This window comes from Trichosurus vulpecula, chromosome 2 (genome assembly GCF_011100635.1).
Source record: "Trichosurus vulpecula isolate mTriVul1 chromosome 2, mTriVul1.pri, whole genome shotgun sequence".
Classification (NCBI taxonomy): domain Eukaryota; kingdom Metazoa; phylum Chordata; class Mammalia; order Diprotodontia; family Phalangeridae; genus Trichosurus; species Trichosurus vulpecula.
In genome coordinates, this window is record NC_050574.1 from 343,853,984 (window position 1) to 343,881,538 (window position 27,555).

The 27,555-nt window shown below is 38.8% G+C and overlaps 1 protein-coding gene across 1 annotated transcript in view; it reads right to left on the reverse strand.

Moving 5' to 3' along the window:
* Positions 1-26,229, reverse strand: part of GAP43 (growth associated protein 43) — an 86,107-nt gene extending 59,878 nt beyond the window's left edge. Inside the window, exons 1-3 of the mRNA XM_036744110.1 lie at positions 26,209-26,229; positions 25,318-25,371; positions 1,382-1,997 (exon numbers count right to left, since the gene is read on the reverse strand). Coding sequence (XP_036600005.1) covers positions 1,382-1,997; positions 25,318-25,371; positions 26,209-26,229 — 691 coding nt within the window. The remainder of the gene's footprint in view (positions 1-1,381; positions 1,998-25,317; positions 25,372-26,208) is intronic.
* Between the last annotated feature and the right edge of the window lie 1,326 nt (positions 26,230-27,555).

The following is a 27,555-nucleotide window of genomic DNA, read 5'->3' on the forward strand; positions in this document are numbered from 1 at the left end:
GCTGAGCAACTAACAGCTTTGCCAGCTAAAACCACAGCAGGAGAGTTAGCATTGAGTTAACATCAAGGATAAGACCTGGCTGAGGTACTAATCAGGAAGGAAGAAGAAAGTAAGAAGAATGTGTCTATGGCTAGTTCCCCATAGTTGGTGTGCGGTTCTAGGATAAGCCCCTCTTTTTTTTAAGTCTTTACCTTCCCTACCTGTTTGTATTGTCCCTACCCACTTTGTATGTTTCATTTATAACCTATTGAAGGAAATGCTGTTTTTAGGGAGCAGGAGATACAGCCATGAAAGAAACCAGGAAAAATAAGGGAAGTGTTGGCATTGAGAGAATAACAGAAAAAATCCTAAAAGTAACCTAGTGTTCTAGAGTTATTCTTCCAGACAACACCAGAGCACATTTTTTTGTGGACCACTCCAGAAGGGAATAGGCATTTTTGACCCAGTAGCCTAGACCCATATTCTAGGGAATAGGTCAAAATCACAGTGGCCCCTACAAGTCAAAAGTGAGCTCATTCAGCTTTGATCTGTTGAAAATTTTAAAGCATCAAGGAACAATCTTAGCTTTCAGGGAGTATCCCCAAATAGCCCCAATACCTTCATACATCAAGTCTTATGGGTTGACAATTCTATCTCCCTAGTCAATCCCAATTACCCATGCTGATGGCGAGGATCCTTGTTACAGATCACCCAAATCTCATCCATGTTTGGGCTTCAGGATGCACTGTATAAGTCTTTACCACTGTGGTAGCAGCTGCATTTATCTACTTATGTTTTATTTAAACAAACATTAAAATTAACACTACCTAAGCATACAATAATGGATGGAAGGGGAGAGACAGCCCAGAAACACTCTGAGTGGTGGGAGGGAGCCAATCTGGGATTGTGTTTTTTCTGGAGACAATTCGTAAAGTGGATAATCTGTCCATGGCTAATAGGTGGTTGACGGTATTTGTAATAGGCCCTTCTTGGAGCCAAATGAATATACTAGCTTATTGTCATGCAGAAAATATGCACAATCTGAGTAATTACCTATTAGGCTCTGTCTACCTAGAACAAAGTGAACTTTTGACCTGAATTATCTAGTTTAGCTCTTTACATTAATCAAATTAAAAAAAATAATTGCTAGAATTCCTCTTCACTTTGTGCTGTGCAGATTCAGCCTGAGTGTCCACAGGGCCTTAGAGGATTGTATGAGCCTAATTGAATCCTGACAACCAGGAGAGATGTGAGTCATGATCCTTTGCTCCCTGATCTACAGAAGTGGCTCCTTCTCCTTTCTCCTTCTCGCCACTCATGTCCTCCTCCCTTGCTGCCCATTCTCTCGGACTAGGAAAGCTTGGACACTCCTCTCCAAGATTGCTCTTCAGCCCCTACTCACCTGTCTTCTCTTCAGTTTTGCTGCTTTCTGCTGCCTCGGTTTGAGGCTGGGCTGCTGCCTTGGCGGCAGCAGCGTCCTCTGCAGCAGGAGTGGCGGCAGCAGCAGCGGGGACAGCAGCAGGCACGTCGGCTTGTTTAGACTCCTCCTTGGCAGGGGCATCTTCAGCCTTGGAGGACGGCGAGTTGTCAGTGGAAGCTTTAGTGGCACTTTCTGTTTCAGCGGAGGCCGGCTTCTCCTCTGATGGGGCAGTGGCCTTGGAGGCCGGCTGCTCAGAAGCAGCAGCCTGGGCGCTGGCCTCCTTCTCCTCTGAAGGAGTCTCCCCAGCTTTGCTGGCCTCTTCTGGCTTAGCACCAGCAGCTGGGGCAGCTTCCGTAGCTGCAGGGGCGTCACTCTCTTTTTTCTCCACTGCATCGGCGGTGGCGGCAGCTTCTTCCTTCTTCTCATTCGCATCAGCCTCAGCAGCTCGGGCATCTCCCTTCTTTTCCCCCTTGAGCTTTTTCCTTGTTATGTGTCCACGGAAGCTGGCCTGAATTTTGGTGGCTGCCTTATGAGCTTTATCTTCAGGTTTGATGCCATCTTGTTCAATCTTTTGGTCAGCATCATCATTTTTTTCAACCTTGAGAAAGAAAAGGAAAAAAGGAGAGAAAGGCCATGAGGATAAATAGGATCTCAGTATCATAGATTTCAAACAGGGAAGGACATAGAAGCCATCTGGTCTTCATTTTACAGATGAAAACCAGAAATGTGAAATGATTTGCCAAGGGGCACTTTGGTAGTAAGTAAATGAGGTGGGATTTGAACCCAGATCCTCTGATTCCAAACCCAGTATTCTTTCAACTATACCATTTTCAAAATCAAAGCAGAAAGTAAATAGCATCCCACCCTTTTCCATAATGCAGGATTTGGGCCAGACTTGCATCTGGCAGAGAAGAAGGGCAGACTGTTTTACTAGAAAACAGAATACTTGTGGTCTTCAGGGACCAGAGGTATCCTTTAAAATAAAAAAGTCTGTTCCGACTGCAACATCTGTGGCTTTGGTTTTAAAATCCCAACATATTGAACCTCTGATGATCTCAAAGAAGGCCCACAAAAAAAGAAAAAAAAACTTTCAGTACCATTCTAAGCGTTCTCTCTCGACTGAACTCAACCCAATGCTTTTTGGGTGGGCCACAGTGTTTGAATCCATGTTTGCTCCCAGTTTGTAACCAAAGTGCTCCCAGTAAAGCTGTTTTTCTGGTTTCTGGCTGGACACAGAGTGTGGTATGTCAAGAAATCCTATGAAAAAAGCCTATTCTCCCAGGATCTACAGCCTGAGTTTATAACAATGATAGATTCAACACAGATAGCATGGTAAAACTCATACCAAACAAACCAAACCAAGGTTTGGTTTCTAACCCAAGGTGAATGTGGATTTAGAAGTTTTAAGACTCTTTAGCCTAATAATTTCTAAACAATACACACACACACACACACACACACACACACACTTTCACATTCATTCATGCCACCTGAAGACCACACATTCAAAGCAGAATAGAAAAATCAAGTTTTTTTTAAATATATTGTCTTGTTAATAAATTTGTTTAAAGTTTTGTAGAAAAAAAGTTTCAATTTTTAGAAAAAATACCATAAATTAACTAAAACATAAATCCCTACTGGAAAAGCAGTGTAAAGCCCCTCAATCCCATTAAAAAAAGACATTTTATCATAAATTATAATTTTGCCACCTTCAACAGAAATCACCTAATGGGGAAGCCAAAAGGTCAGTATACATACTTTTTCATCCTTTGGCAACCACATTGGGATCAATGAACATTTTGTGATTCTGAGACTGAGAGTAGGGATTGCTCAACAGAATAATAACCCATGGAATGGGACACTTGCCCATCTGTGGAAAACACTGCCGTCATTATCATGCCTAGAATTAGTCATTGCTCTTCTCCTTATCACCCTTATTTACCTTGTACCTATTATGTAAAAGGTATTGTGGGACACAATGAAAAATCCACTTAGATTGCAAGAGAAGTTTTGATTAGACAAAGAAAGTTCCAGACTCTATCAGTTGTGAAATTTGAGATATTCTTCCAATTGGATGGATAGATATTATAGTCCATAGGATACAAGGAAGCTTTATTACAAATTCAATCAACAACAAGCATCTATTAAGGATCAACTATGAGCCAGACATTGTGCCAGATCCTAGGCACAAATGCAAAGAATGAAACGATCTCATTTGCAGGGAGCTTACATTCCAATAGGAAGACCAGAAACATGTAGATGTTTATGTGTGTGTGTGTGTGTGTGTGTGTGTGTGTGAGAGAGAGAGAGAGAGAGAGAGAGAGAGAGAGAGAGAGAGAGAGACGGGGGGGGGGGGGGCCTGGGAGAAGGAGAGGAAGGGAGAGAGAGGGAGAGACAGAGAGACAGAGACAGAGAGAGAAAGAGAGAAAGAGGGGGGGAGAAGGAGAGGAAGGGGAAGAGAGGGAGAGAGAAGGAGGGAGGGTGGGAGGGGGAGAGAGAGAACATTGTGTCTGCTTTGCTAAAAGTATTTACAAATCACTTTTCTCTGTGGTCTCCTCCTTCTCTATGATCTCCCCACAATACTTACTTTATTTCCCAATAACATGCTCTTTCTTAATCTACAAATTTCTACTATGTCAGCACTCCCCTTACTCTCAGTTCTCTTAGGAGGAGTATGATGCTGAGGATGTATTTCTAAGCTGAATTAGGGCCCAATTGGGGAGCACAAGGAAAGGTAATGAGAATCATTCAGGCTATAGTGCATTTAAGGATTCCATTAAGGATGCTCTGGAAGTAAGCCATGCTTCACTAAGAGCAGAGAAGTGGGAAGTCAGTCAATGAAGAGCATTTAATTTAGACATACACCATTTTGTTCCAGGCTAGCCTAGAATTCAATCCAAGTACTTAAATGTTCATATCCCTAGGGACCTTGTAGGAAGAAGGAGAGACGAGATCTCAGTTCTCCAGTCTCCAGAGCCCAAGAAGCAAGGGATTTCCTTTTGCTAAGGATACTTTCTGTAAAGCATATGTGGTTGTTGATGATAGTAGTAGGAGAGGTGGTGGTAGTAGTAGAAGTAGTAGTAGTCATCATCATCTTAGGAGTGGTAGACTTATCGAGTACAGGTTTCTATTTCCAAAAGATAAATGTTCTTCTTTGCTCAGAATAATAATGAAGGTAATAAAAGAATTTACCTATAACTGGAGCTGGAGAAAGGACCTAAGGAACCATGGGGAAAAGGGTTGAATGTCCATTACTCAGTAAACTCGTTAGGTCCAGCAGAGAATGTGGACCCTCTGAATCATGGATAGCATTCTGTCCTACAACAGGTAATTGAAAAAAAGAGGACACAGAAGACAGTTGTGTGTATTTCCAGCATGGAAAATACAAATACAAAGAATGAAATTAGCCTTTCTCTCAAGAATCTTATTAGGGTAGACAACAAATACAGATACAAAGTGTCCCAAAGCTCTAAGTGCAGTTTAAAGTTATTAAAGCTTAAAACTGCACTAAGACTTTTAGGATGTTCTGTGTGTTGATAAGGTTTTGTAAGCTCAAAAGCAATTCTGCTGTTCTGTTCATGTTCGAAGTAGAAGTTAAAGAAATCTTTTTTAAAGAACAAGGAACAATGAACTATTTCAGACTAGCAGAGTTTCCTGACTTAAGATTAATATTTATATCTTTCTGAAAACTGCCTACGTGCCTCAGCATAATGAGGTTTTCAAATCTACAAATACAGCATAAGGCTTTTTACCATTAACAAAAAAAATGACATAGAGACAGAGAGAAAGAGAGAGAGACAGAGACAGAGACAGAGAGACAGAGAGAGAAAGAGATGTTTCCTAGTGAATAGAGCTATACTTAAATCCAGGAAGGCCTGAGTCTAAGTCCTGCCTGACTCAGACTGCCTGGATGCCTGGATGACCCTGGGCAAAGTACTTAACCTCTCAGTGCTTTAGACTACTCTATATGACCACAACTTTCAAAAAAGGTAATGTTCTTGGTAGATGGAGGGTCCTCACCTAAGAGTTCCCTAGGCCAATGAAATCATAGATCCAGTCTCTCTCTGTGTCTGTCTGTCTCTCTGACTCTCTGTCTCTCAGCAATATATATATATATATATGTATGTATATGTATATGTATATATGTGTATGTATATGTATATGTGTGTATATATATACGCACACATACATAACACACATTAGAGAGAAATATCTATCTCTCGATCTTTCTACTTATATATAAACATACACATATACATATACATATGCACCCATATAGGAGAATGAATATACACACAACGTACACACACACATATACATACATATATATGTAACTTCAAAAAGGCATAGGGCAATAAAATGAAAAATGACTGCTTGTGTTCCTTAAACAAATGACAAAGCAAATTAGATCTGTTGCCTGAAAACCTTTTCAAGCACCTTTATTGAGTATCACAGAAAATTCACAAATACTGACATGTTTGATCAAATATGAGGGATCTTCTTTTTAAAGGGTGGATGATTGAGTCTTAAAAGTGAAACTGCCTTAGCCCTTCCTATTTTTTCACTTCTGAGTGAAACAATAGAGAATAAAGTTTTCCCTGTTTTGTTTTCTCTTTATTTTTTAATCTTCATTTCAAAGGATGCCTCTCCAGGCAAGGAAATAGGGAGGGATATATTCAGAAACTAATATAATGTAAGATAAAGGAAACAATAAAAATAAACACTTTAAAAGAAAATACAATTTTCCATCTGTCATCTTCCCCTTTGAGAAAACGATGAATGCATCACAAGGGCTGTGACTGCTGTCTAACATAGAATCTGCCACTTTGATCCCTCATTGTAAATGGGAATAAGAGGGTCATCTTAGGTCACCTTGTTTAAAATGTCTGCACCAAACAAAAATCAATAATTCAAATATCAAAGATCAATCCCAGAGCCATTCACCTCTAAGTATTTGTTTAAATCCTGCTTGAGTCACAAGAGACTCTTGTTAATCTTATTTTTCTCCCCAGTGACCTCTACTATCACTCCTGTGAATTAATCGGAAAGTTAAAAATAGAGGATGCAATATATTTATGTAAATGGTGTAGCATCAGAGAGAGGAAAGAAGATGGGAGAAATTCCCCCAAGTTAACAACTAGAAAGCTTTTTGGAATTGCCTAGTCTTCCTCTAACCCAGGTTGACTTGACCTTGGCTCTAGTATTGACTTGTTAAATGAGTAGGGCAGTGTAGACCACCAAAGACAAATACTTATTCATATTATGTCTATTCTGTTCCAGGTCCTGCTAACTTACAATATAGGTCTATATATCAAAGTAGACATATGTAGGTAGACATATGTAGAGTCATAGAATGGCAGAAATGGAAGAGATTACTAAGATCATTTGTTCTGGGGGTTCCTAAACTTTTTTATGCAACATAGACCCATTTAGTAGTTTGCTGAAGCATATTTATGCTTTCTTAGAATGTTTTAAATGCCTAAATGAAGTGCTAAGTTTAAGTTAGAGGTTAGTGAAAATAAAAGTGTTTTTTTTTCTGTCCAAGTTCACAGACCTGATAAAGTCTATATGTGGCCATATTGGCAATCTGTGAACCCCAGTTAACAACCTTTGATCTAGTTTGATTATTTTCTCTCATAGACAAGGAACCTGAAGCTTAAAGAAGTTAACGAATTCACCCAGCGTCAACACTGCCAAACCCAGCATAACAAGGATTCAGACTCAGGTGTTTGGTGTTTCCATTGTACCACAGTGCCTCTCTGTAGATAAGTCCATCGACTTACTAATATACAGCAGAGATGATAATAATCACAATTGAACAAATGGATCAAAGTAAGAATCTCAGTTTCATATTAAAATATAAGATGAAAATTCTGGCTTCCTATAACTGTTCCCTTACCAATGTGAAGAATGTATGAATAAATGAATGGAAAGAAAGCCTTCCCCTCCCTACTTCTGCCTACCACCCACCCTCTCACCAGTCCCATGCTGTGACACTGGCCTCTTCTCTGATACACAACTACCTTCCCTGAAATCCTGCTGTTCTTGCCATCTCCTACTGTGATTTACACAGTACAATCTGGGGCACTGGAGCAGCTGTCCCCATGAGGATGTCTTCAGCAAGAAGATGGAAGCATAACCCTGTTAAATGAACAGTTGTGAGCAGAGCATGGAGCCAAGATGCTGTAATTTTACTCCAGTTTGTTTTTTTGAATGAATTCATATCTCCAGTGAAGAATGGTGGTAAACAGTGATGGAAGCATCAGTACTACAGGAAGGTACTTAGGGCTAAGAATGGGAGAAGTTCTCACTGTGGGTCAGTGCTGTGCACAAGTGACAATAGATAAGCCTGTGGTGCAAATGTGTGGAAGAAAATCTCAATATCTTGGTCTCAAGGAGGTATCATAGTGCTTTGAGAAAATGCTAATTTTCAAGCCTCACTTTCTCTTTTTTTAAAAAAAAAAGTCAAACACTGATGATAAACACTGTTACTCAGGTCCTGACAGAGCAGTGATGGCTCAACTACACAGAATGAGATAAACATTTTTGGACATGACCAATGTGGGGATTTGTTTTCCTTGAATATATACATATATATATATATATATATATTTGTTATAAGTTGCATAATTTCCTCCTAATTGGGGAGAAGAGGGAGAATGAAATGGAGAGAAAAACAATCTTGTTAATTGGAAAAGATATTTAATTTTTAAAAGAGCAAGCAAAAAGCTACTTTAGTTAGAAGAAAGTTGATCATCCCTACAGGGCTCATTGGGAAAGAGGAAAGATTCTGCTAGAGAAAAGTGAACTTTAAAGCATAACTAACCCACCACCTAATCTGCCTTCTTGAATTTATTTCCCTACCATTAGGAAATTCCTATTATGTTAAATGATATAAAAAACTAGACCTGTGTACTAAGACTAATGTGGCAATTAGACTGATTTTGAGAAAGGTCCAACTAAACAACCCATCAGGAAAAGGGGAAACCAAAGAAGAAGATGGGGGCAGGGCAGAAAACAGTGACTAATAAGGGAAAGGAGTCCTAGAGTCTTATATCAGGCAGCGACCAAGTGGGCCCCATTAGCTCTTCAGACAGTAAGAAGAGCAAAACCGCCTGAGTTAACTTTTGGTGTGTCATGGATCCCCTTCTTTGGAAGTCTGGTAAAACCTTTGGACCCATTCTCAGAATAATGTTTCTAAAAGAATAGAATGTATAGAGAATTACATAGGAGTAAAATATATAGAAATTTAGTAACAACATATATTTTCAAAAATCAAATTGATTGAAGTATATGGAACCAAATACAAAATTGGGATGCCTCAGATGGCAAGGAAGAGAAAAATTTGTGCTGGTACTCAGGTAAGTGGGACAGAAACATCCAGAAGCAAGATTGTTTTAAATACTTAATTTAAATACTCATTTTGAATAATTACCTATAATATATATGTATGTATGTATGTATATAATGTATGGATACATACATATATAGAAGCATAGAATAAATGCAATATGATTGTGTATATACACATGCATACACACATATAAATAATAGACACAAGGTGATTCTGTAAAGAAGACACTAAATATGGTATGGCTTAATTATGTATGTATACTTGCATGTGTGTTTGTCATATATATATGTATGTATGTATATGTGTATGTATGTATGTACATATATGAGCAGTCTTCACTTTTGTCCTTGTATCTTCATATGCCTAGCACAGAGTCTGACATATGATAAGTGCTTAATAGATAAATGTTAATTGATTGGTCGATCAATGGTTCATGACCCTACTGAGCCTCAGACATCTAGTAAAGTGGTACTGCAACTGAGAGGATGCTGTCGGTCGATTCCTGAGAACAAAGACAGGAGATTGAAGACAAAAAGCTATAGAAAGTCCCAAGATCGAGAGACCCAAAAGTTCTCTATAAATGGAGAGCAAACAGAGTAGGTCTCACCCAGGAACAAGTTGAACTCTCCTTTAGCAGATGAGCAGATGATAAAGAGAGGTTTCTATTTTCCCCCAGATTGATAGACAGCCTGCCTACCTAGGAGTCAGGGTGACCTGGATTCAGGTCCTGTCTCAGATGAGTATTGGCTCTGTGATCCTAAGAAAATTGTTTAACCCCTCAGTGCCCCTCCAAGGCTATCAATTGCAGAGGATTACTGAACTCCATCCATGGAATGAGTTTCCACACTAGGAGTAGTTCCTTAAGCCCATGATATCACAGGTCTAGACTAAAAAAAATAATATTTCCTCATCAGACACCTCATCTTCCCTATAACATTTAAGCATAGTCTTTCTATAGTGAGGGTAACTGATGAAGAAGGATCCCATCAACTACTTGCTTTGCTTATACCTGTTGTTCTTTTTCCTCCTCTTCCTGGAACTTTTTAGAAACTCAAAAATGAAGCCTTAAAGAATAAACAAAAAATCTATAATTATAATTAAACACTGGTTTAAATTGTCCTGTTTGGTGGTAGTATTTCATGCTATAAATCAAATGAGATAGTATTTGGAAAAAGCATATAACACAGTACCTAGCACATGGTAGGCTCTATATAATTGTTGATTCCCTTCCACTCCCTATAAACTTGACTGAGGGAAGAAAAATGTGAAAGCTTGAGGTGGCACGAAGTCATAGTACTTCTAGACTTCTCCCGTGGAATTCAGTTTTCCGTAGTGTGGGCAGAAATGGAAGGGGGTTGGTGGTTCTCAATTGATAAATGGGCAAAGGATATTATCAGGCAGTTATCAGAGGAAGAAATTCAAGTGATTAATAGCCATATAAAAATACTCCAAATCACTAACAATTAGGGAAATGCAAATTAAAGCAACTTGGAGGTCCTACCTCACACCCAACAGATTGCCAAAGTCGACCAGAAAAAAAAAAGAAAATTGCAAATGCTGGAGCGACTGTGGGAAAACACATACATCAAGGCACAGTTGGTAGAGCTGTTGACTGGTCCAAATATTCTGGAAGGCTATTTGACTATGTCTCAAAAGTTGCTAAATTGTAGAGATTCACCAATATCTAGATCTATACTACAAAGAGAGCAAATGAAGAGAAAAAAGACCTAGATGTACAAAAATATTCATAGCAACTTGTTTGGGGTTGCAAAGAACTGGAAACTAAAGAAGTATCTATGTGTATATGTATGTGTACATATGACCATTTTCTATATGCACATTCATTTCATATATGTACATATATGTATACATGTGTATATATACATATATGTGCTTATGTGTATATATGAGTGTATACACATATATGTGTATACATATATATACATATACATATATATATACACATACACACACACACAAATACACACACATATGCTCAGTTTTTTTCCAGTCATGTTCAACTATTGGTGACCCCATTTGGGGTTTTCTTGACATAGATACCAAAGTGGCTTGCATTTCCTTCTCCAGCTCATTTTACAAATGAAGAAACTGAGGCAAACTGGGTTAAGTGATTTGTCCAGGGTCACATAGCTAGTAAGTTTTTGAGGCCAGATTTGAACTGGAAGATGAGTTTTTCTGACTCCAGGCCTGGTACTCTATCCACTGTGCCACCTAGTATAGGCATCATATACATATATATTCATATATACACATATGTAAATATGTATATATATATTCGCTTCAAACTCCACTTTTTCTATAAAGCCATGCAGAGTAGAGATTTAAAAATTTTGGATAGCTGCTGTCTGCTTATAGGTAAGAACCAGCCTAACAGATTCTTCAGGTATAAGTTGGATTGGATAGGCTCTGAGGTCCCCTTCAAATTTGAAGTGCTGTAAAACCATCATTCAACAAATGATTGGTCTCAAGTAGGCAGTTACATACTGGAGAGACCTAGAAAACCATTAGGAATTCCAGTTTATTTCACTGTTTCAAATCCCCCAAAGCAAGAGATGTAACTTTGGGTTTTTGTATTTAAAATACTGGTGACTGACTTTTAAGAATCTCTCACTGTAACAAAATGTCTGTGGCAGAATCTTGTGCATGTTAAATAGAGCAATTTTCTTGGCAGATAAAAATGAAGGTGGAAACCATTATGTATGGGTGAAGGAGAGCATACATCATTCAATGCCAGAAGTACTATGCATAGATTTATGTAAGCACAAGATGTCAAAGATAAAAATGAATATATAAAGCCCTCTCCACCACTAAGTCCCATGGCCTGATGCTATTTAAAAACAAAAAGCCCAAGAACTCTAGAGGCCTAGAAAAATTCCAGTGAAAGAAGAACTGGTAAAACCCAGTTCTCTGCCACTATTCCAACAAAGATCAAAGAAGAACATTAGGCTGAACAGTGATTTCTAAGGAGATTTCTAAATAAACCCAATAAGAAGCTACAGTAAGCTGTTCTTCCAGCCCAAGTAAGCACAAAGAGATGATTAGAGGCCTATGGGCCTTGAAGAAGGGTCCAGCCAGGAAGACCTACACTGAGCCTTCTAGGACAGGGAACTGAAATGATGCCTGTAGCTCCACACTTGGTTTCAGATCTTGCACATGCAAGCCCTGAGACTGAGTATCTGGAAAGGAATAAGGATGGAAAAGAAAAGGCAGCACAGTCACTCTGATTCTAGAGCAGTCAGAGATTCAAACATGGACTGACCCTGGGGTCTTCAGGTGTATATCTGGACAAGGGGCAGAATCACAGATTCAACAAGGCCAGGCCTGAGTCTATATACCAAGCAAGGAGTAGAAATGAGCCCAAGACTCTGCCTCTCTGACTTAGGAGCAAGACCTCAGATTCAGTTCATAGACTGGCTACATCCTGCAACCAAATAACCATGACAGGCAGCTTGCACCAAGTTTGAGCCTGTAATTCAATTGTTCTAAACCTATAGAGCCATCTAGCTAGCTCTCTACTAGAGGCTGACCAAGGGCAAGCCTTCAGTTGTGTTGACCAGACCAAGAACCCTGAAATTTGCAAAATCTCAAAATAGGAGATCGGTGATCAGACTTTGTTTCAGATCAGAATGCTTGACATACACTAAAAAAAATTGTGCCTACTTGGCCTTGAGCTACCCCTCAGACTTTTGAGGAACAAAGTACTTAATCATCAGAGAAAGCAGCAGCAGGACCCCAGAGAATATAAATCAGAACCCAAATAAGGTCCCAATGTTCTTCCCCAAAATATACAGAGCCTGGCCATAACAAAAAAGTATGCATTCAGCAAGTAAATTTGGACAAATGAACAAAATAAAAAAATATTGTTTTATAATCAGGGACACAAAAGATGAAAATCCAAGAAGTCTGTAACTATTGAATTTAGAGTCAGAGGAAGTAAGTATGAGTCACAGTTTGGCACTCCTGAGTGCCTATTTCCTCATCTTTAAATGTGGTGATTAGATGCATCCTTTTTAGTTCTAAATCTATAATATTTAATACTTTAAAATTTGAATAGTTCTAAGAAAGGTCAAGGGAATGCTCCCTTGGTTCTCAGCTCAGCTACTGATTTATTAAGTTACCTCAACAAGATAACTTTACCTCTCTGTGCCTCATTTTGTTTATTGGTAAAATTGTGATGATCTATTTCTTACCTCCATAGGATAATATAGTTAATGTGAAAAAGAGTATTAGAACACTTGAACTTTCAAGAAATACATAATTAATTTAAATGTATGCTTTACTTCCTAAAGATGTTGGGTTGATAAGACATTCTTCATTAGTGCTCAGGAGAGGACTAATCACTACAAGACTACCTCAGTGCTGAGAATAGAACACACTTCAGAGTCTTTCCCTCTCTCTTTCCCCACTCCCACCCCCATTATTCTTGACTGTTTTTTTCCGACATATTTTCCTGACTGTTACTTGAGGAAAAAAGATTCCTCCTAGACAACTAGTAGCTTATATATCTTGTCTGTATGATTTCCAAAGAGGTGAGAGTTGAGATTTAAAAAATATTTAGAAACAGAAGAGGATGAATTAAGCTCAACTGAGAAGCATCTTTTCTCTTGAGAGGTCTATCCCAATGCTGAGAATGGCTGCCTTAATGCCTCTACCTACTCATGCCCAGAGTGGCACACTCCATTTACAGGGGTCTGTAAAGCCCCCTTACTCTTTTAACTATATCAAGGCATGTGAGGATGTAATATTCTGAGAGTAGGATGGAGGAAGAGTCCTCTTTTGCCTTCAAAGGAGCCAGTTTCTCCATATAGGGAGGAAGAATCTGGTTCATCAACTCATCAAATTGTGTGACCCATCTATTCTCCATGAGGTAAGCAGAAAATGCTCTTAAATGCAATCTAGTCCTTTCTTGGCCCAATTCTTTTTTCCTACCTTAGAGATTTCTTGCCAGTGTGTGTGGCAAAAACACAGTAGGGGGATAATTAGTTCCTTTCCTAGTATCAGAAGATTACTTTATATTGTGTCTCACCATTTCCCCATACCCAAAGCCCCAACATGGTTAAGGAACTAGAAAACCAGTTAATTTAAGAATCCAACCTTATTCAAAAACCATGCTTTTTGGCTCTCTCCCTTACCACAAATATAATCCTGTCTGATTCTTCCTTCACCCAAGGAAGTCTGTAACTTAACAGCTCCCAAAATGACATTGTAGAAAGGTCTCTTTTAAAATCTCAGCTGGAATACTCACTTAAACTAATAGCTGAGTGAAAATAGTGGAACTTTCAAATTAGTGCCAAGAAACCACAACTCTGCTGCTGACCACCTGTATGGCCTTGAACAAAGTCTTAACTGCACTGAGTGGGTCTCATCTGTAGAATGAAATGATTTGTTGAGATGGCCTGTACAATTTCTTTAAGATCTAAATCCAGGAATTTTTTTTATTTCAAGAAGTATAATATATAAATTAAAGGGAAGGAAACTGAAATATTATGGCCAAAGGCTGACTCTATAATGATATAACAAAAAGGCCATGGTACCTTTATGATCAAAATCAAATTAGATTCTTCTTTAACGTATAACAGTATTAATCAGAGTCAGCTTCTAGAATGGTATGGAGAAATACCAGATTATAGAAGCTAGAGCTGGTAGGGATCTTCAAGAATCTTCACCCCTTTTTTTTAAATGGGGGAAAGGCAGGAGGATTGGGGTTAAGTGACTTGCCAAAGGTCACACAGCTAGTAAGTGTGTCAAGTGTGTGGGGCTGAATTTGAACTCAGGTCTTCCTGACTCCAGGGATGGTGCTCTACTCACTGCTCCACTTAGCTGCCCCTGAATCTTCACCCCTTTAATGGAACCTTTATATTTATTTATCCATTCATCTAAAACCATTTATTGAGTGCCTACCACATGCAAGGCATTATGCTAGACTGTATGGAATAGAAAGATGAGTAACTAGCAACTGTTACATTAAAAGTTGTGTAGATAAGATATGGGGAAAAATAAGTACAACAGAAGAGCTTATCATGCCCTTGAAGGCCATCTAGTCTAACCCCCTCATTTTACAGAAGAGAAACTAACTCGTGGGAAACTTAAATTAAGAAGAGTACTATGAGATCATACTGAAAAGGTAGATTGAATTGAAAAGGTCCTTGAATTTCAGAACAAGGAGTTTATATTATATTTCCCAGGTAGTGAGGAGTCACTAACATTTTTGAGCTGTGGTTAGGGCAATGGGTTAAAAAGATGGCTTGGACAATGAAGTAAAGATAGAAGATCAGCTGAGAGCCTATCAATCTCGTGCTAAGAAAGGAGGGGTGCTATAGAGGGATAGAAAGAAAATGCAGATGGGAGAGAGAATGATGATGTAGAGTCAACTTGTGGTGGTCATTGATTAGATGTGGGAGTTGATGGAAAAGGAAGAATGAGCCAAGGATGTTGGTACCATGAACAAAAAAGAGAAGTTGGAGGAAAAGCCAGGTTGGGGAGGGGAAAGGAGTTGGATCTGGTGCATGTCGCGTTTGATGTGCTAGTGCAATGAGACGTCCCCATAATAATAACTAGTAGATGATTAGAACTAAGCTCCTCCATTAGAATGCAGGCTCCTTTTGAAGAGGGATTGTTTGTTCCCTTGTACTTATCTTCCTAGTGTCTAGAAAAGTTCTGGCACAAAGTAAATACTCAATAAAGATTTGCTTATTCATTTATTAATTGTTAGAAATATGTACTGGAACGCTGGTTAGAGGTAGAGATTTGAATAGCATACTAAATAGAATGAATGCCTGAAGCCAAAAATGTAGATGATAGCATCAAAGGAGGATGTGTAAAAGAGCCAAAGCTCTTTAGAACTAGGGACAGAACTCCAGGGGGATACATACAATTAAGGAGTGTTAAGGGGACGAGGTGCCAGAAAGAGGGACTAAGAACTATCAGGCAGAGAGGCAGGAGGAGAATCAAATGAGAGTAGAGTCTCAGAAGCTAAATAAAGGGAGAGTGTGAAGGAAAAGGAAGTGACCCTGAGTGTCAAATGTATCAAAGAGAATGAGGATGATGAGGACAGAAAACAAGTAGATGGATAAAAGTGATTAAGGAGGTCATTAGTGAAGTTGAAAAGGACTTTTTTTAGCAGAGGGTTGGGAAAAAGAAGACATTGCAAGGGGATAAGGAGAAAGTAGGTGGTGAGCTGAGGGCATCAGCAAGTATAGACTACTTTTTTCTGGAAGCCTTTGGTGAAGGGGGAAGATAGCCATAAAATAATAGTGTAAAGGAGTCAAGGGAAGGGTTTTCGCTTTTTTTAAGGAGAAAGATATGGTATGACTGTAAAGTGAAGGGAAGGAGTCAAAGAGAGAGAAGAATTGAGGATGTATGAGAAAAGAGTGATCATCAATGCAACGAGGTCAAGAAGATGACAGAGAAGAAGATGAAAAATGCAAGAGAGGTTAGTCCTCAACAAGCAAAGAGTCCGCTTCATTTTCTGTGACTGTAAGGAAGAAGGAGAGGATGAAAAAATGAGAAGTTTATAGTAATGGAGGAGGGGAATAAAGAGAGCTGAAGTGGGTAGTAAGTGCAATAGAAAATGAGGTCACCTGTGGGCAGTATGGCAGGGAGGCAGAGTAGGAGACTTGGTTAAAGAGAAACTTCAAAAAACGGCTTTGGGGAATATGTTAGAAAGCTGAGGGAATCTGCTAAGGACCTAATAAAGGAGTAACGAATTCTACATCACAATGAGGGCCCAGTTAAGATGAAAGAGCATAGGGATCCAGTTGTTGTTTGGGGATTTTTTATGGCAACAGCAGTATTGAGCTAGTGGGGAAGGCAAATGGTAGACATTACACAAAACTGAAAGCTAACAGTGCGAATTGCCTAAACCTTTATTTTCTATTCATTCTCTATCTACCATCTTTAAGTCCTCCACAGTGGAATGCCCCCTTGCTTTTAGCTAAACCATTTCCCAAATCCTTCTAAAATCTGCATCCTCTGCCCATCAACTGGGGAATGACTGAAGAAGGTATGGTGTATAAAAGTGATGAGATACTATGGTTCTGTAAGAAAAGAATAAGGAGAAGACTTCAAAACCTCAGAAAACAATTTATACAATACAATAAGTGCAATATTGTGAAGATCATCAACTTTGAAAGACAGTAACTCTGATCAACATAAGGATTAACCACAATTTTAAAGAACCCATGATGCAACACAGTATCCACCTCCCGCGGGAGAGAGTGGATTCAGAGTGCAATTTGAGCATATTTTCAGCTCTTTCTTGCCTTTTCTTTATTTTTAGTTTGTACCAGGATAATGCAGGGATTTGTTTTGCATGCTCACATATATACATATAAATATACACACATATATGTAATAGATTTTCTTGCTTTCTTGGGGGAGAGAAGGGAAAGAATTCAGAACTGAAAAAAGGAAAACTTAATTAAAAAAATAAAAATAATAAAAACATCAAAAAATATTTATTCTTAATTATACCCTCCATACCATACAATATTATACTTTCACTTAAACAAAAAACTCACAGTTTTTGAAGGATGGTGGCAACCACGTGGCCATAAGCAAGAGGACAACTGCCTAGGGCACAATGCATGATGGGTAGAAAGGATAATATTCTTTAACAATTTTTTACAAGAGGAAAAAGAAAGGACATGTACTTACACAAATATTTATAGCAGCTCTTTTAGTGGTGGCAAAGAATTGAGGGGATGCCCACTAATTGGGAAATGGCTGAACAAGTTGTGGTATATGATAATGATGGAATAAAATTGCACTATGAGAAATGAGGAGCAGGATGCTCTCAGAAAAGCCCTGGAAAGACTTACATGAACCAATACAAAGTGAAATGAGCAGAACCAGGAGAACATTTTACACAGTAACAACAATATTGTACAATGATCAACAGTGAATGACTTAGCTACTCTCAGCAACGCAATGATTCAAGACTATTCCAAAGGACTATGATGAACAATGCTATCCATCTCCAGAGAAAGAACTGAAGGGGTCTGAATGCAAATCAAAGCATACTTGTTTTGACATTCTTTATTTTTCTTGTTCTTGGTGGTGGGGTTTATTTTTTGGTTGGTTTTTTTTTTGGTCTATGTTTTTTTTACAACATGACTAATCTGAAAATACATTTTGCATGACTGCACACATACAGCTTATATCAAATTGCTAGCCTTCACAATGAGGGGGAAGAGGAAGATAGGAAGGAGAGAATTTGGAACTCAAATTTTTAAAAAAAGAAACGATAAATTATTTTTACATGCAATTGGGGAAAAAATAAAATATTAAATAAAAAGAAAAAAATATGTAACTTTTTATGAATGCATATTTGTAATGCTAGTAAATTCCATTCTTTGTGGTATGTATTTCTTTTCCAGTAGGTCAAGTCACATTTACGAGGACTGATGAAATAAAGTGTATCTCTACAAAGACAAAGAGTGGCTCCACTGCCCTATTTGATAAAAATATGACTTTTGACATAAAACTGGCATTTATATAATGCTTTAAAATTTTAAAAGCAATTTATATACATTATCTCACTGGTACTTCTTACAATCCTGTGAGGTAGGTTTTATCATCCCTATTTTACGTATAATAAAACTGAGAAGCTCAAAGCTTCCAATGAAGAATGATTCACAGGAGATAAGATTTTAATGTTCCCTTGTCTGGGGAAAGAAATACTATATTGGCCCTACATATCCATAATCAACCTTGCCCATCTTTTAGAGCAGTGATTCTACTAGAAGAATGTGTCTATTGACACACACTGGCTGTGTGACAGTGGACAAGTCATTTAAACTTTTAATGAACTAGACAACCCCTAACCATCAATTTAAGAGAAAGTATCTACATGCATTGGTAGATAAATTTTCATATTTGGTTGTTCACAATGCTCATGAGAAGACAAGTTTCTATAACTAGTTCCTATTCTTATGTGTATGCACTGTTTACTGTCAGGCCTAGGTGGTAAGTTAATGAAATAAGTATTCATGAAATGGTTATTGTGTATAAAGCCCTGTGTCATATAAGTATTGAGACAATTAAAGGATTTGTAATGCCAGAATCCCACCTTCAAGGACTTTATAACTTTACAACCTTGTTTGGGAGACAATTCCAAAACAAGAGTTAATTAGAGAACAGTTATTCAGTCAAAAATATTTATTAAGAATTTACTATGTGCCAGGCATGGTTTTAAGTACTTAGGATACCAAGAAAGGTAAAAATAGTCTCTGCTCTCAGGAGATTACATTTTAATAGAGAGACGATATGAAAATAACTAGGTATATATAAGATATATGCAGAGTAAATGGAAGGTAATCTCAGAGAGAAGGCACTTGGAGCTAGGGACACTGGGAAATGCTTCCTGCAGAAGGACTTGAGTTGCCAGGGAAACCAAGAAATGGAGGTAAGGAAGAAGGACATTCTAGGCTTGGGAAATTTCTGGAACACAGGCGATAGACTAGGCCGTAGAATATAGCTGGATACAGTTCGGATAAGATATGGAGGAAATCAAGTGTAAGAAGATTGGAAAGGAAGGAATGGGAGAGATTATAAAGAACCTTAAATTCCCTTCCTCAAAAAAGAACAGAGCTTGTATTTCATCCTGGAGGCAACTGAGCAGTGAGTTGGGATGATGGATACATTACATAGTCAGATATAGATTTTAGAAAAATTACCTTGGCAACTTAGTAGTGAAAGAATTGGAATAGAGAGAGATTTGAGTCAGGGGAGACAAGTTAAAAGGCAATTACAATAATCCAAGCAAGAGGTGATTGAAGACCTAACCTGAGGTTGTGACTGTGTGAGTAGAGAGATATGAGAGATATTGTAAGGACAGAAATAAAAGGATTTGGCAACAGATATGAGGATGAGAATAAGAAGTCAAGGATATGAGCCTGAGTGACTAGGAGGTTAATGGTACTATAGACAGAAATAGAAAAGTTAAAAAGAGGGGAATACATTGGGGGGAAAGATAATGAGTTGTGTTTTGGACATGTTGAGTTTGTGATATTTATGAGACATTTAGGTGATGCATGGCTATAGCTCAGGAGAGAGACAAGGGATGGATATACACATCATGGAATATTATGCATAGAGATGGAAATTACACTCATTGGAAATTATGAGATCATCAAGTGAGATAGTATGGAAGGACCAGGACAGAGCCTTGGGGTATATCCAAGTTTTGTGGGCATGACATGGATGGAGAACCAGCACAAGGGACAGAGAAAGAGCAGTCATCGAGAGCAGAGAAGACGAGAAATAAGAGAGAATGGTATCACAAAAACCCAAAGAAGAGCAAGTGTCTAGGCAGAGAAGATGATCAGCAATGTCACATACTACTGACAGGTCTAGAAAAATGAGGACTGATGAAATAAAGTGCATCTCTACAAAGACAAAGAGTGGCTCCACTGCCTTATTTGATAAAAATATGACTTTTGACATAAAACTGCCATTTATATAATGCCTTAAAATTTTAAAAGCAATTTATATACATTATCTCATCGGTGCCTCATCACAATCCTGTGAGGTAAGTTTTATTATCCCTATTTTACATATAATGAAACAGAAAGAGATAATGAAATTCACTTGCCCATGGTCACATAGTTTATAAAAGTGACAGAGGTTAGAGTTAAACCTAAATATTCTTGACTACAGGTCCAGGACTCTATTATGGCACAATGTCACCCATTTTAAAATAACTATACTAATGAAAAACATAAATGTGGAATAAATTTCTATTTAATTTTGAAATCTTGAGATAACCTTAAACTCTCTGGAGAAAGGATGGTTGGAAATTTGAGGTGATACCATAAGAGTAATAATGGCAATGATAACCATAAATGGCTTCAAAAATGTTTGCACCAGGTAGCATTACATATAAAAACTCCTTAAATCCTTTTGTCAATTTCTTTGAAGAATTTGAGTCCATATACACTGACCTCTAAGTAGTGTGGGACAGTAGTGTACTAGATTTGGAATCAGAAAGACTTGGATTTAAATCTCTCCCCTGATACTTCATTGTAGAGTCACTTCATCTCTTAAATAAGGAGATAATGTCTGCAATATCTTCATCACAGGGTCATTGAGAAACTCAATGAGATATTCTATATGCAGATAGTGGTTGGATCGGAGCATATCTCATGAAGATGAATAGGTATGTTTTGGCACCATGGAGAGGGACATGCTAAATAAAATGTAGACATCACCAGGAGCTCCTACTTGGTCCATTGGTCACTGTGGGAGTTGAGGGGATGGGAAGAGCAATATCAAAGAGGATTAAATACTGAGTTGGGAAGAACTGACCACTCCATAGTCTTTAAAAGAATAGGCAAAAGTTTCTGTCTCTGACTCTTTCGGTCTCTCTTTGTCATTCTCTATCTCTCTCTATCTCTGTCTTTCTCTGTCTCTCTGTACCTCTGTCTGTCTTTTCTCACTCTGAGCTTTCTCTTGAATTCCCTGATACTGAGAAAGGAATTCTCTCCCCACTCCAGCATCAACTATGATGGCTATGGGCACATATCAACAAGAAAATGTGCTTGTCTAAGTGAGCCTGAGACTGGACTCCCCAGTCCCTGGCTGCCTCTTTTACTTGGTGTTTCTTTCCTTGAGCACAAATGATCAAACAATCATCCTAGGAGATGGATGTTTCCAGCCAGGTCAGGCTTTAATGAGTCAGGTAACTTGGGGTATATCCAAGTTTTGTGGGCATGACATGGATGAAGAACCAGCACAAGGGACAGAGAAAGGGCAGTCATCAAGAGCAGAGAAGAGGAGAAATAAGAGAGAATGGTATCACAAAAACCCAAAGAAGAGCAAGTGTCTAGGCAGAGAAGATGATCAGCAATGTCACATACTACTGACAGGTCTAGAAAAATGAGGACCGATGAAACAAAGTGCATCTTTAACTGGCAACATAAAGTGCTTCCCGCAACTGTGTTGCTTCTTAGTCAAAGGATTATCCTAGAACCTCAAAGCCAAACTATGACTTGGCTGGCCAGATCATGACCTGCAGTTGCTGCTCAGAAAGTACAGACAGAGGTGAAAGTGGAATCTGTCCAATAGTCAGAAAATTTTCCTGGGAGTTTCTCAAACTCCAAGGAGAGAATAATACGAATGATATTTTATAGTTCATTTTAAGTATATATTAAATTGAGTTTATAAGTTTTTTTTAAATGTTTAACTCTTTCTTTTGTGGAGTACATAAACAGCTCTCATATACCTAATATCTACTATTTTATACATTGAGTAGTTTTTTTTTTCTAGAAAGGGCCCTGTTAATCACTTTTGTGAAGATCCTAGACCTGAAAAATGCCTAAGTTTTAAGAGGTCTTCCTCAGAACTCTGGGATAGGACCATGATAAGCAAAAAAGCATGAGAAAATCCAGACAATCCTCTCTCTTTGGGATCAGGCTGTCTGTCCCAAGACCGCACTTAGTCATCAGGAGTTCAGAGTAGGAAACCCATGTAGAAGTGGGGTGGCCCCTAGATAATAAGTGACATTTATAAATTTCATTGTGAACTTGAAAGTGTCAGGCAATGATGTAGCTAGAGGACTGGACCTAGAATCAAGAAGACCTGGATTCAAATGTACCCTCAAATACAGAGAAGATAATAGCACCTGCTTCTTAGTGGTATCGGGAAGATAAAATGAGATCTTATTTGTAAAGTGATTTGAAACCTTAAGGCACTATACAAATGCTAACTTATTATTATTATTATTATTATTATTATTATTACTATGCTAATATGTTATTATTACCTCTCTTACCACATCTGAGTGTTATCATTCTGTGTACGTGGCACATGACTTGAGATCACCAGAGGGGCTGGGGATAACTTCCAGGAGGTTGGTTTTGCTAACACCTGCCAAGATTTTATTTGACTCATGGTTCACTGAGTCTTTAAACCCCATTCTTTAGGGTTTGAACTTAGCAAATGTTAGAATTTGAAAGGCCTGTGTCACCTCCTACTATTTTATTTAGCAAGGGAAATCACTTTAAAATGTAAAAAGAAAAAGAAATTTCGAATCGTGGAGTTAAAAACAAACCACGACATCAGAAACTGATCACCAAGGTGATGCTGTGACTCATTTCCAGTGCCAAAATCTTGCCAGGGAAGAAGCTTCCCCCTTGTTCAGCTGAGGACTGCACAGAGATCAGGTTTCCTGTTTCATGCCAAAAGTAAGAATAGAGCAATCTCAGAAGAGGGCAAATTTTTTATTAAATGAGGAAAGCGATTCAAGAGGCACTTATCGAAAGATATTGACTAAGAGGCAGCTAGGTGGTGCGGTGAATAGCGCACCAGCCCTGAAGTCAGGAAGACCTCAGTTCAAATCCAGCCTCAGATATTTGACATACTTATTAGCTGTGTGACCTTGGGCTCAATTGCCCTGCCTTTAAAAACATTTTTGAAAAAGAAAGATGTTGACAGAGACACAGACCAATTCTCTGAATGTACTATATCACTATGTCTCTGTAATTTTAACATTGGGTTAGTTTTTTGATTGCCACATCACATTGTTGATTCAAATTGAGCTTTTACCTCCCAAATCTCCCAAATCTTTTTCACATAAATTATCATCCAGCCACCTTTCCCTCATTATGTAGTTGCAAGCTGATTTTTAAACCTCATGTAGATTTTTAAAACTGCATGTAGTTCCATTTCTCCTAGCTAAATTCGGTCTAATTAGATCTGGCCCACTGATCTAGCCTTTGAAGAGTTTCTTAAATCCTGACTCAGTTTTCTAATGCATTACCAAATTTTCAAATGGCACAAAGGTGGGAAGAATTATGAGTTATATCTTCATCAAAATGATTGATGAAATTTTTATACAGCTCCAGATCAAAAATGAATCCCTGAAGCATTTCACTGGGGACTTCCTTCCAACTTGATTTTGACCTATTAATGAGTCCTCTTCGGATCTAGTCTTCCAACAAGTTCCTAACTCACCTAAGTACTAATATCTAGCCTGCTTCCCTGCATCTCATCCACAAAAATTACAGATTTGAAGCTAGAAAGGTCTTAAGAGGCCATTAAGTTCCACTCTATCATTTTGCAGGTGAGGAGACTGAGGCACAAATAGGTTAAGTAAAATCCTAAATCCCATTGCTAATAAGTCCAAGGTAGGATTTTAAGCCAGCTCTTTCAGACTCAGACTTCATCTAGTATACCATACTCCCTTTCTAGCTAAAGAGACTTCATCCAATGTTTCACTGAAATTCAGGAGCAAAGGTCTGTGGTATTCTTCTGCTATGCCAATTTAGCAACCGCATTTAAAATAAATTCTTGATGGAGCCATGCTGACTCTGTGATCATTATTGTATTTTGAGGATTTTTTTTCATTTTATTTTTTCCTACATGCTTTCAACTGCTCTTTTTAAAAGAATGTAACCTGGGGCTCTAAACAATTTGTACAAGATTTTCTTCATGGGTGAAGAATGATCGCTTGATGCTCAGTGCCAAAGTGAGGCTAGGACAAGACCTTGAGAGAGGAGAAATCCTTGTTCTTCTGGCTTCTAGCTTCAAGAGAAAGCATACTGGGTTCCAGGTCATCTTTGAGGACAGAAAAACTGAGAAGAAGCTAACATGTAGATGAGCTAATACCTCAATAATCATGTCCCTATTCCCAGATTATTACACTAGAGACTTCAGGTGATTCCCCTTTGGGTGAGATCAAGGATTCCCTCTTTTGGCTAAGCATTGTATCTGGTACACAGTAGGCATTTGATGAATATTTATTAATTGACAGACAGACTTTTGGATGAGCTGAGGTACCTTGCTCCCCTTGGAAGTGCTCACTCACTCTCTATGTTGTATGATAGATTTTAGTCTGTATAAATTCTCTGACTTTTGTTTGCTATAGACTGAGATAAATGTTTTTATATGCTATTCCCTATGTCATTGTGTAATTGGCCTTGAGTGGGAAGGGATTCAAGTCTATGGATACGTAGTTTGGGGCAACTTAAACCAAAAATTTATCCTCTCTGCCCTCCCCCCACCCAGACTAGCAATATTTAGGAGACTGGATATTTAGAATTCTAGACTGATATTCCATCTCTGAGAAGAGTAGAACGTCCAGCCTTTTAGTCCTGATCTCTTGCTCCCCTCCTGGCAGGATTGAAAGGTTGGACCCTCAGAGAGAGGTTGATGGAGGAGACTCTACAGATACCTCTTGGGAGCTACACTTAGACAAAACCATGTAGATGCACATAAAACGGAATGGGCATGGGCCATGTGTGCATGCACGCACACACACACGCACACGCACACACACACACATGCAAATGCACCCTATACATACTTTGAGGAGCTCATTGATCCATTGATCTACCAAAGTATGTAGGGTTGAGTCCTAGAATCAGGGGCTCTTCTTAATCTTTGCAAAGTATTTACTCCCTCCAACAATGCAGATAGCAACCTATCCTTTCCTTCTCATCCAATGCAGCTCTTGCCTATCTTGTCCCAAGGTCCTCCAAAGGAAATGCATCTAATGTGCTGGAGGCTTTTTTCTTGTAACAGTACATGAATATCAGTGCCCCACCTTACCAACAGCAAATACACCACCACCACCACCACCACCACCGCCGCCACCGCTCTGTTATGAATAGTATATAAACATAGCACAAGAAATAAGTTCCCAGATTCTTCCCCAACTTTTTTAAGGTTTTGTCCTGAAATATTTTCTTTTTTTTTAATTTATTTTTTATTTTTAGTTTACAACAGTCAGTTCCACAAGTTTTTTGAGCTCCTCCAACTTTCTTAATCATCCAAATTCTCCTGTGGAAAAATAAATTAACTCCTATGGGGAAAGAGGGAGATTTTCCCCTCCTAATATGCTGCCTACCAGAGAAAAAACTAAACATAGGAAAAATTTTCAGAAATACTGTCCTTTTAAAATGTAATGCCAAGCTATGAAACAAGCTATGAAGAAGAATTTGAGAGAAGGTGTCAAGTCAAAATGAAAGAGTTGACGGTCTGTGGGAAGATGCTGTGGAAGATTTTCTGAACCCCAGCTGAAGTGAGAAAACACCGTACCAGCTGCTTGCCCAGAAGGAAGGGAATGAGATGCATCTGGGAGGACACTTGTGAGATAGAAAATTTTTTTTTGTTTTTTTTTAAACCATCTGAGATGAGGAAGCCACTTCATATGAGAAAGTAGTTTTGTGGCACTAAGTTAAATGGTATTAAGTCACCAGACAAAAGATCACGCTCTCTAGCTCAACACGTCTGCCTCCAGGGACGATTTCTAAAAATTTCAAGGTCTGGATGAGGACTAGGCAATGAGAGACACCCGGAAGATGAGCTCCAGGATCACAATGACCTGGCTGGCAGGAGCAAAGGGAAAACTGAAAATCTCCAAGGCAGTGCTCTCAGTAGGAAGAGAAAAGTAAATGAAAACGAGCACTGCCTACAGCCCTGAGACTAAATATACCTGTTCTGAGCAACTCGGCATCCTTTTGAACACAACTCTGAAAGATTATTTCAAAGAGACTTCTCATCACTCCAGGTTTGGATGGCAAGGAAGACCATAAGGCTCTGCATGCTAAGTCCTTAGCACAGAGGCTTTTGGAGGTGCCTTACAAAATGCACCTACCATGCGTAGTTGTCACTTCTTAAAGCTGAAAACAATTTCCTGGGGGTGAAAACAATAACTAACATTTATATAGCACTTACTATGTGCCAGGCACTGATTCTCACGACTCTAGGAGGTAGGTGTTATTAGTGGCTCCATTTTACAGATGAGGAAACTAAAGCAAACAGAGCGATTTGTCCAAGGTGTCCGAGGCCAGCTTTGAACCGAGGTGCTCCTACTTCTAGGCCCAGCCCTCTATCCACTGCACTAACTGACTGCCCAGTAGCTGAGTTGTTGGACATGCCTTTCTCTAAGCTTAAATGCTTATCCAGTTTCCCTCTTCTTTTGCATTCTCACAGTCACATATAATGCTTCTGGCATCAAAAGAAGACCCTTCAACAAAATCTGGCAGTTTCTGGAAGAAGAGATGGATGCCCAGTTCTCTGCTATGTGTAGTATTCATTAGTCAGCACTCTCTTTCCCCAGCCTTCTTTCCCAAAATGCTTCAATGATGCATAAAGAATTCAAATCATGTCTGAGGCTAATATGGTAAAGCTGAGTTGTCAGTATGTGGGGTGGGACCAGGGGGAGGGGATGGACACCACTGCCCTAGTTAAAAAAAAAAAATTCTGGGGAAATATAGTTCTAACCTGCCCATAGCTTTAGCCACAGTTGGTTTCAACCTAGTTAGAGAAGAAAAGGAGGTCAGAAAATAAAGGGAAAAAATTCCCCATCTTCCCATTAGCTACCCATCTCCATCACAAATATTCCCAAGCCAATCTCTCAGACTCCTTTGTTCCTCAGCTTCTATTTTAAGTGACTCCTGTCCCTACTCAAGCTGCCCCTTCACTGTCACCTCTTTCTTCTTTTTCCATTAGACCCTAATGCCATTTTATGGTGGTGGGAAACATCACAGGCCTAATCTGGAGCCTTAAACCAAGTCTCTTGATCCTGCCACACCCACAGAATAAGTGACCCATTTTTTTGGCCTGACCATTCCTACAGAGAGTGCCACTCATAATGAGGAAATTTAGAGGTAGTGCCAGGCTCAAATCCAGTTCTAAATCCATGATAATAAAGCTAGACTAGCTTACCCTGGGAAAACCAGATGATCATTTCCCTAAAATGGAAGATGAATTGTTTTCCCAAAGGAAGTTATTTTCCCTCACCTCTGCCTTTCTCCTCTCTCCTTTATCATTCTTGTTA